At 33.1% G+C, this 10,605-nt stretch overlaps 1 protein-coding gene across 1 annotated transcript in view; it reads left to right on the forward strand.

The window, feature by feature from the left end:
• LOC111704278 (uncharacterized) overlaps nt 1–10,010 on the forward strand; it is a gene marked incomplete at its 3' end in the record, with an annotated part of 16,016 nt that extends 6,006 nt beyond the window's left edge. Inside the window, exons 4-10 of the mRNA XM_023476484.1 lie at nt 60–196; nt 1,559–1,646; nt 1,721–2,411; nt 4,137–4,313; nt 6,054–6,088; nt 8,629–8,689; nt 9,959–10,010. Coding sequence (XP_023332252.1) covers nt 60–196; nt 1,559–1,646; nt 1,721–2,411; nt 4,137–4,313; nt 6,054–6,088; nt 8,629–8,689; nt 9,959–10,010 — 1,241 coding nt within the window. The remainder of the gene's footprint in view (nt 1–59; nt 197–1,558; nt 1,647–1,720; nt 2,412–4,136; nt 4,314–6,053; nt 6,089–8,628; nt 8,690–9,958) is intronic.
• Nucleotides 10,011–10,605: the final 595 nt, after the last annotated feature.

The following is a 10,605-nucleotide window of genomic DNA, read 5'->3' on the forward strand; positions in this document are numbered from 1 at the left end:
CTTTAAACTATTATTTATTATTATATCTTATTATTATTATTATTACTATTATTGTACAGCAGAGGAGCTAGCAGAGAGCAGCAATGTCCAGGACGCATTCGTGATAGCTGTGGAGCAGCAGGCTAGGGAGCGGCTTGAGAAGCTCTCTGCTCTCAGGAAAATTAAACCTGTTGACATGACAGTTCTTTCTCAAGAGGTATTCCATGCTTTAAAAAAAACTTTAAAAAATCATTTTGACTTTGACAGGTAACGATATCTCCATTATTCATTTTCTTGTCTTTCAATGAAACCTTTGAAAAATGGAACAATATAAAGAGAATTTAATCAAGAAAGGAGATTATTTTATTTTGTACAAATTGTAAACTTCGGTTCCTTTCAAGTACAGTGCAGACTATAAATCAGTTAGAGAAAGCTGTACATTACACATAACAATTAACAAGATGAGAAAGTACAGTGCAGACTATAAATCAGTTAGAGAAAGCTGTACATTACACATAACAATTAACAAGATGAGAAAGTACAGTGCAGACTATAAATCAGTTAGAGAAAGCTGTACATTACACATAACAATTAACAAGATGAGAAAGTACAGTGCAGACTATAAATCAGTNATAATACATGTCCTGGTATTAATAATACATGTCCTGCTTTTGATAATACATGTCCTGGTATTAAGAGAAAGCTGTACATAACAATTAACAAGACGAGAAAGTACTTTTTAAATCATCTCCTAGCGAAATCAATGTGTATAACAACAGAGCGGGATGATCTTGATTTAAAAAAAGGATGATCGTATGGGACGAACCTATCATCCAACACATTTGGGATAGTTTAGGATTCCAAATAGATTATAGTACAATAGATGGCAACGTAGAATTTGTACACTCTCAGACGTATACAGAGGTCACAAGTGTCAATTCAGTTTTTGTGTCAGACAAAATTATTAATAATAGTGATAATTTTAGAATAAAGTGCTTATTTTACAATAAAATAAGTGCAATTAGATGTTTCCTTTATTTTATGTTTTTACACTTTTTATTAGTTAATCCTAGAAAACATGTCAACTAACGTGAGAAAATTTCGTTTTCCTTGTTATAATTGACACTTGGTCCATTTCTCTGTTGCCACCTATTATACTTGATAATCTATTTGAGGATTCGATCAAAGTGTGTTTTAGATTTATTTCAAAAATCAAAAAATTTTCATGGTCGTCACTTAAATTTTAATGTTTTTGGGGCACGCCCCTTTATAGTTTAATATATAATATGTCTTTTATCACGAAAAATATTTTAAAATTTAAAGAGGGGGGGGGGCAATATAGGATTGAATTCAGAGGAAAAATATTAGCTCTTTAAATCCAATTAGGATTAAAAGGTTTCGAAGAAGGGGATATAAAGAAAGAATGGGGTATAAAGAAAGAATATGAACACTTTTGAGAAGTATAAATAAGTATTATAAATATGACTGAAAGGACATATTATGAAAAATGAAAAGCATTCTTTACGCAAATCAGAAAATCATATCATAATTATTCTAAAATATTTTTTTTCTGTTTCAGCTTTGTGACGACAAGAGAGGAGAGAGAGAAACCCCGGTCTATTCTACTCCACTCTCCAGAATAGGATCTAATCATAACGTGAGAGCAGGTTGGATTCATCTCTTCTTTCAAATCTTTAAATCTTTATTGGAACTCCGGAACTAAATACAAACTTTATCCTAGTTGTTGAGAATGAGACCGGGAGAGAACGGAACCTATCCGGAGCGGAGGAGTTGGAGCTAAACCAAAGATTAAATAGATCCAGAGATCCTAGTGCAGAGATGGACTCATCCAGAGATATCAATAGCAGGACTTCAGATAGATCTAGAGATCTTAGTCGAACTTCCAGCCGATCTAAAGATCTCAGCAGAACTTCCAGTCGATCCCGAGATCATAGTAAAGATATTGCTAGATCCCGGGACTCTAGCCGGGATTCTCTTGTATCGGGAGAATCAGGGATATCCCGTGAATCTCTGAGATCCAGAGATAACAAACCCGGACTAGGATTAAGATCCAGGAACCCAAGTAAAGAAACAGTGATATCTAAAGACTCTTGTATTGACAGATTATCTAGCAGGTCGCAAACCTTAGACCGGAGTAGGAACGGTTCAAGGAAGTGTCAAGGTATTGGAGCAGGAAGTACAGGAAGTATTTGCTCCAACTACCAGGATACTACTAGGATAACTCCAGGTAGTCATCAAACCCTTGACAGTTCCGTCTCCCGTAGAAATTCAGAGAGGTTAGGAGAGAGGATTAAAAATAGTGTCGACATCCGAAGTTCTCAAGATCCTTTGCTTACCGAGGGTACTCGGAGAAACTCAAGATATAATGAAACAAACCAACCTTTAGGAGATATTCATTCATCCTTAGCTAGGAAACTATATAATTAGTAAAATAGTAATCTTAATTTGATTTTTATAAAATCATAGAATATTTAAAACGAAACTGAATTATTGCTACAAACTCTGAATTTCTAATTTCTATATATTTTGAACCAGATTTCGTAGAATTTTGGTATTTCAATTAGTCAATTTTAGTTTGAAAAATATCTTTTTATACATTTTTACACACATTTTTTTAGAAACAATAGTTCACCTTAAGTGAATTAAATAAGTCCTGAAAATTTTGTAGATACATTAAGTTAAGTATGGATGTATGGATATATGGATGTGTGTAGTATTGAACCTCATATATTTGTATGTATGTATTGCAAGTATTGTATGCATAGTGTATGTATATTGTTGTATATTGTATCAAGTAATCATCAATAGAAACTATTTATGCCATCAATATAAGTTTATGGTATTTACAATACATGTCCTGGTATTAATAATACTGTCCTGCTTTTAATAATACATGTCCTGCTTTTGATAATACATGTCCTGCTTTTAATAATACATGTCCTGCTTTTAATAATACATGTCCTGCTTTTAATAATACATGTCCTGGTATTAATAATACATGTCCTGCTTTTGATAATACATGTCCGGTTTAAATAATACATGTCCTGCTTTTAATAATACATGTCCTGCTTTTAATAATACCTGTCCTGCTTTTAATAATACATGTCCTGGTATTAATAATACATGTCCTGCTTTTAAAAATACATTTCCTGGTATTAATAATACATGTCCTGCTTTTAATAATACATGTCCTGGTATTAATAATACATGTCCTGATATTAAAAATACATGTCCTGGTATTAATAATACATGTCCTGCTTTTAATAATACATGTCCTGATATTAATAATACATGTCCTGGTATTAATAATACAGGTCCTGCTTTTAATAATACATGTCCTGATATTAATAATACATGTCCTGCTTTTAATAATACATGTCCTGGTATTAATAATAGATGTCCTGATATTAAAAATACATGTCCTGGTATTAATAATAAATGTCATACTTTTAATTATGCATGTCCTGGTTATGATAATACATGTCCTGGTATTAATAGTTCATGTCCTGGTTTTTATAGTACATGTCCTGGTGTTAATAATTCATGTCCTGCTTTTTATAATACATGTCCTGATATTAATAGTACATGTCCTGTTTTTTATTATACATGTCCTGGTAAATGTTATGTGTTTTGCTTTTTATAATACATGTCCTGGTATTAAAAATACATGCCCTGGTATTAAAATACATGTCCTGGTATTAATAATACGTGCCCAGGTATTAAAATACATGTCCTGGTATCAATAAAACATTTCCTGGTTTTAATAATACATGGCCCAGTCTTAATAATACATGTTCTGGTATTAATGTCCTGGTATTAGTTATACATGTCCTATCTATTCCATAGTTTTCTGGTTATTTCTGTATCTTCATTGTATGAAATATCAAAAGTTAAGAATATATAATATATAATGATTAGAAAATCAGTTTCTTTGAGCTCTAATCTATTTAAACATTTTGCCGTTTATTTCACAAAAAAAACATAGAAGCCAAATACATATGTATTAGATATTAACAATGATACAATAATAGGTTTGGTAAACCGTGGTAACATACAACAGTTCTATATAGAGAAGTAGTAGACATAAGCGACGCAATTGAAAAAATATTTCTTGATAAATTATATAAAAATTGCAGGAGTGTAGATACAAAACTAGGCTGTGAACCAAATCCTATCCTACTAAATAGCTCACCCATCAAAACTATAGAAACCAAATCATCATTACAAAACAAACTAACTCCCCCTGAAGAATTTAACTCCATTGAACCTGGAGCGGAGAGGAGTCTTGAACCTGATTTAACCGAACAGAAGAGGAAATTACTTTATACTCATCTTCAACAAACTTCCTATTCCTTTAAGTCCAGATACAAACTTCAAAATCATTTAAAATTCATTTTCAAAGGGATTGTTTACCTTATTCAAAATTATCATAATATTGGGACCCCGTTTTTGTGAAAATTAATCCTTCTAAAGCTATTTTACCACTCTCACAATCCAGAATGATCAGAGCTGAAAACTTAAGATTGTGATATCCTTAATCCCGATTGGTTAATTAATCTTGAGATAAATAATAAAAGGAGAACAAGCATTATTTAATCTTGAGATTAAAAAAAGAGTGGATCAAGCATTAATCCCGATATCCACCATTCAAAAGTTCCCAGCTCTGAGCTTTTAGCGAAAAACTCTTATTTTCACAGAAAAACATATGTGACTTCCAAATCAGGACTTAAAAAAATAATATAATTTATTTTTTTTGCGAGCTAATGCTTCCTATAGAACAATTTATTTATTTTTCATTAAAATATTAGGTAATTACGTTCTTTAAACTATTACATGAGAATTAAAAAAAATATCCCGGGATGATAAATGAATGAATTAATCTCTTAAAATAGATAAAAACTTGATGCATTGTTCTAAGAAAACCTTCCTTTGAAGTCAAAATTTCAGAGAAACACCATTTTGTTTTTCTCTAAAAATATTTTTTAAAGAGACAATTATGAAAGTTTGAATAAATGTTATCTTGGCACTAAAAAGATAATTTTTGAAACATTTTCTCACCAAGGACTCACATTTATCTGTATTATGTTTTAATTGAAAATGTCGCGGGTGAGTCTGCCTTTTTTATATGAAATAATCTTTTAGTACTAAACTTTTTATGGTACTTTTAAATATTTTGTCCTGTCTACATCTATCACTTAAAAAATTACATAGTTGAGCTGAAAGTGTAGTATTGTAGAGAAACTTTTCAGGATTAAGGCGTTTTTAAGGTGTATAATTGTTTAGCAAGAGCGCAAATTCAATCTTTTAAATTCTCCTGGATTATACATTTTACAATACTGCACTTTCGGCTCAACTACAGTGATAACCAGAAAACTCTGGAATAGAATGTCGACTTAGAAACTCAAGTAATGACTTTAAATATTCCAATGGACTTGAGGCCCAGCAGTTGTGCAGTGTAAACAGACCCATTTCACATAGTAAGTGTTTAAAAATTTACTACATAGTAAAGAAATCTGCTTTGTACCAACATCAAATGTACTTCAGTATTGCTAAAATGTCGTCTTCCCATTCTACAGTTTTCTGGTTATCACTGTTCCATGTCTAACCAGTCTCTCTCTTCAAGATGTCCAAATCCCAAGTTAGATAACCCTTTATGTAAAGAAACTTCTGTAACCATAAAGAAGAAACCATGCAACCAAAGTTCCAGAGAAGTTTTCTTCTTCAATTTTTCTCCTTTTCCTAGCTAGCTAAATCTAATTATGTATAGTGGCTAACTTGAGTTTTTGCGACGGGAAGGGGCAATGCTGGCACGCCAAAAAAACTTTGTTGCCCCCCTTGCACATCTAACATTCTGAGAAAAAAGATATTTTTAATTTAAATTAAGGGTTTTTATGTATGTTTCATTTTAAGAACAAGAACAATGAGATACCTCCTTCTTTGCAGACGGAGTTATAACCATTCAAAGAATTAAAATAATTTTGAAAAACGTTTCTATCTGGACAAAAATCTATTGAAAAATGTTTTTGTATATTTAACGTATAAAGTGTTTTTAGTGAAAGTTTTCCTTTAAAATTCATCAATGATTCAGGTAAGCTTTTGTTGAGCAAACCCAAAATATCAGGGGATTTGCCAGTTTCTGTTGTGCGCATATGCCCCGTAAAATTCCAAAACAGAGAGAGGGGATTAAATTTTGTAGATCCAGAAAAATAATTAAATTATTATTTATTTTGGGTTAGGTTAGGTTAAGACACTTTCTGGGCCGAGCGCTGCGGCCACGGGTTAGGTTAAGTTATGACACTTTCTGGGCCGAGCGCTGCGGCTAGGACAGGCTAGGGGACGAGTGCTGCGGCCGCATGTCTTACATTTAAGACCCCACCAGCTTCCAGTCTCTACGCAGGTATCCCACAGACATTATTTTTCTGGATCTACAAAATCCCCCTCTCTCTGTTTTGGAATTTTACGGGGCATTGCGCACAACAGAAAATGGCAAATGCAAAAAATCAGATATAGGAATCATAGTCTAATTTCATGAATGCACTGGTACCAATGGTTGAAGAGATTCTAGTCTTTATTCTTCTGTTATTAATACACTGAAAAATACATTATCTAAGAAATATCAAATACTGAATATATTTAATAATAAAATACAAAATAAAGATAAAATTTTACATACCAAATACGCTCAGGTGAGTCAAAAGCTCCTAGATTCTACAAAGTTCCGATACGACTAACTTTACTTTGGTCATCCATACCTGGTTAACTTAAAGTTTGGAGTATGCTCCTTGTTTACAAACACAAACCGGAATATTTTAATACAGTATACAAAAGGGATGTTGCAACTTTATCCATTATCCTGCAGAAGTGATTCTCACTAAACAGCTTTAAAATACTATGGAACTAACAGAAGAGCATTATAATGATTAGATTTAAGAAGAAAATCAACAAATTCGACAGAAGAAAAAATTTCGCAGATTTGTCTGTTTTAACTGTTGGCATTTTTAATTCTGACCTATGCGAAATAATGGGATAATTCACCAAAAACGTAATTCTCCTAAAACCTAACAAGTAGACAAGGCAATGCCAAATGCACATAGATTAAAAAACACTTAGTGTTTGGATACTTTTCCCGACAAACAAAAAAATCATATTTAGTAATGAAAATGATTAGGTTCTGTAGAAAACAAATCGAGAAAAGTTCTACGCAACCTTTCTAAAAAGGATTTTTTAGATTATTATTCTATTCTAAGCTAAGGCTATAGGACACATTTGCGCTCCTCTTCTGACATTTTTCTTCTTCTTACATTGGTGAAACAAGAAGACAGACTATTTTGTTGCAAATTTGATGAAACATTTTCAAATTTACAAAAATATTTTTGATGTAATGTCAAGTGATTTTTTGGTTGTTTAAATTTTGGTTTCTCTACGAAGTTACTTGCGCATATCTGCTTCAGAAACTAATGGAGGGAATCATCAAAATCAAACTCTTTCAAGCTTCCACATTATTATAATAGAAAAGAAATGGAAGACACTTGAAATTACAACGTGGGGCCTTGATTTCACAAGAACCAGGGACCGGGGTTGATTTGTCTACCTGACAGACTATTTCACTGTACTGTACACTTACACAAGAACCTGGGACCGGGGTTGATTTCGTCTACCTGACAGACTATTTGGCTGTACTGTACACTTACATCTATTAACTATTAAATGACATAAATTGGAGATTTTGGCCTAACCTACAGTATAATAACCAAATATATAGTACGTTCCTGAGTCCGAAAATTAAAATAATATGGTTGAAAGAAACTCCCGAGTTTCCTTTTAGGGTTCTACACACTTTTGCATATCGTAATGAAACCTATAGTATCGGAAACCCGGTTTCATGAATGGTGTCAACACAGTTTTGTAGATATCAATATTTTGTTAAGAAATATTACTTTATGTGATTTCTTTCCATTCCCTTTTTGTTTTCTGATTTTAAAATAAGATCTACTAAAATGTATTTACCCCCAAATGTAAAAAGTAAACAATACTTTCTTAAAGGAATTGAGTTTTAGCCACAAATTCTGATTTTCAAATCGCTATATCTTTGCAACCTGATGGTGTTAACCTTTGATATTTCAAACTATTATCATCTGATCTAAAATAATTCATAGTTTGAAATATCTAAGGTTTCTGACATTGAAATGCAAAGATATAGGGATAAGAAAATCAGATTTTGTGACAAAAACTCAATTCCTTTCCGACTGAGAACTCTGTAAATGATGGTTAACCCTGCAACTGCTGTACAGTGGATAGTTGCCAAATATGGATATTTATTCATGACATCTCTCTATCCTAGGCAATTTACTCTATATTTTAGTTTAAATATACAAGGAAAATCCAAGTTTACATTTTTAAAACATTTTTATCAGATTCATTAGATATTTAAATTCAAATTTAAATTCATAGGTTTTCTTAATTAGGATTAAGACGGCGTCTTGATTAATAATTCGCAAAAACACTCGTGTATCGAGTTCTATGAGCACTTAAAAGGAGGTAAAGCGGAATCTACAGTTGGTCAGGGGGTGAAATGATCGTCACCCCCACCCTTTGCAGTTTATCTAAAGTTGAAAATATTATATTTAGAAGCAAGTTCCTGCCATAATTTGAAGGAGGTTCTCATTGGAGGGGACACAGAGGGGAACAGGTACAAGATATATGGAGGCAGGTTAGGTGGTTCAGTGGCGGCAGGTTAGGTGGTTTAGTGGAGACAGGTTAGGTGGTTTAGTTGAGGTAGGTTAGGTGGTTTAGTGGAGGTAGGTTAGGTGGTTTAGTTGAGGTAGGTTAGGTGGTTTAGTGGAGGCAGGTTAGGTGGTTCAGTGGAGGCAGGTTAGGTGGTTTATTGCAGGCAGGTTAGGTGGTTTAGTGGAGGTAGGTTAGGTGGTTTAGTGGAGGTAGGTTAGGTGGTTTAGTGGAGGTAGGTTAGGTGGTTTAGTTGAGGCAGGTTAGGTGGTTTAGTGGAGGCAGGTTAGGTGGTTTAGTGGAGGCAGGTTAGGTGGTTCAGTGGAGGCAGGTTAGGTGGTTCAGTGGAGGCAGGTTAGGTGGTTTAGTGGAGGCAGGTTAGGTGGTTTAGTGGAGGCAGGTTAGGTGGTTTAGTGGAGGCAGGTTAGGTGGTTTAGTGCAGGCAGGTTAGGTGGTTCAGTGGAGGCAGGTTATGTGGTTTAGTGGAGGCAGGTAGGTGGTTTAGTGGAGGCAGGTTAGGTGATTTAGTGGAGGCAGGTTAGATGGTTCAGTGGAGGCAGGTTAGATGGTTTAGTGGAGGTAGGTTAGGTGGTTTAGTGGAGGCAGGTTAGGTGGTTTAGTGGAGGCAGGTTAGGTGGTTTAGTGGAGGCAGGTAAGGTGGTTTAGTGGAGGCAGGTTAGATGGTTTAGTGGAGGTAGGTTAGGTGGTTTAGTGGAGGCAGGTTAGGTTGTTCATTATTCCATTATTTGATAAAAAAATGGATAGAAGACTGGTCTGAGTAGGTTCAGAGCAAATAGAAAGCTAAAACTTTTTCATTAAGAAGGAAAAAATATTCTATTTTATTTTTCCTTGGCTCTGCGCTAGTTTTCTTAGAAGGAATAAAAACAAAGTAAACATATTTATCCAAAAGGTTTGTACTTTTTTATGAAGCTGTTAACAATTTTTATAAGGAAATTTAGAAAAAAAATAGATTGGTTTCATATTATTTTTCAGATTCTTTTTTAGTCGGAAAATAAAAGTACATATTTGTTGTTGTCGTAAATTAGGAATGAAAATATTTGATATTGTAGACCAAGAAAACAGTTTGACAAACAGATTGAATCTAAAAAATGTTTTTTATTCGGACCTTGATTTTGTGGTTTGATTTAAAGTTTTGTAACTTCCTATATGTTACTGGATAAACTAATCAGATAGAAGGAAACAAGTTATTTCTAGACACCCTGTACATTTTCAGATCAGCCCGAGGTTCAGTGAGGCAACGCCATGAGGTTAAAACATTCTCCGAGGTTAGTTTTTCGGTTTATCCAAGGTTTATTATTATTTACCAGCTGAAGTTCCCGCGGCGTTGCCCGTGGAATTTTAAAAATATGAATTTTTAAAAAATATGAATTTTTTAAAAATATGAATTTTTAGAAAAATCGAATTTTAAAAAAAATCAAATTTTTAGGAAAATTGTTTAAAAGTGTTTTTTAAGCCTTTGTTACCCCCGTATGTGTAACTAAATGTCAGCCAATTTGGTCCAGCCGTTTGGCCATCAAAAGCAATAACATTTAAATTTATATACATATATGAGCAAAGAGCTTTATTATATATATTTATATAATATTGATAATGTTTATCCTTGTATGCGGAGAACTTATGTTCTAAAACTTAGAGTTTTACTTTTATTTGTTTTATTGTTCTTGTTTTCTAATGGTTGTAGAGAAAATAAAGAGCTTGAAGGACGACCCATACATATGTGGAATACAAAGATGAGAATTATGTTAGAATTAATTAATGTAGACCAACGAACATTTTCAAGTTAACTTAAAGTAAATTCCACGTAACATTGTAATCTTTCACTTTTTTTACTTTTGACTCCTCTTATTGAAGAGATATTGA

The sequence above is a fragment of the Eurytemora carolleeae genome, unplaced genomic scaffold (assembly GCF_000591075.1).
Source record: "Eurytemora carolleeae unplaced genomic scaffold, Eaff_2.0 scaffold607, whole genome shotgun sequence".
In the NCBI taxonomy this organism is placed as follows: Eukaryota; Metazoa; Arthropoda; class Copepoda; order Calanoida; family Temoridae; genus Eurytemora; species Eurytemora carolleeae.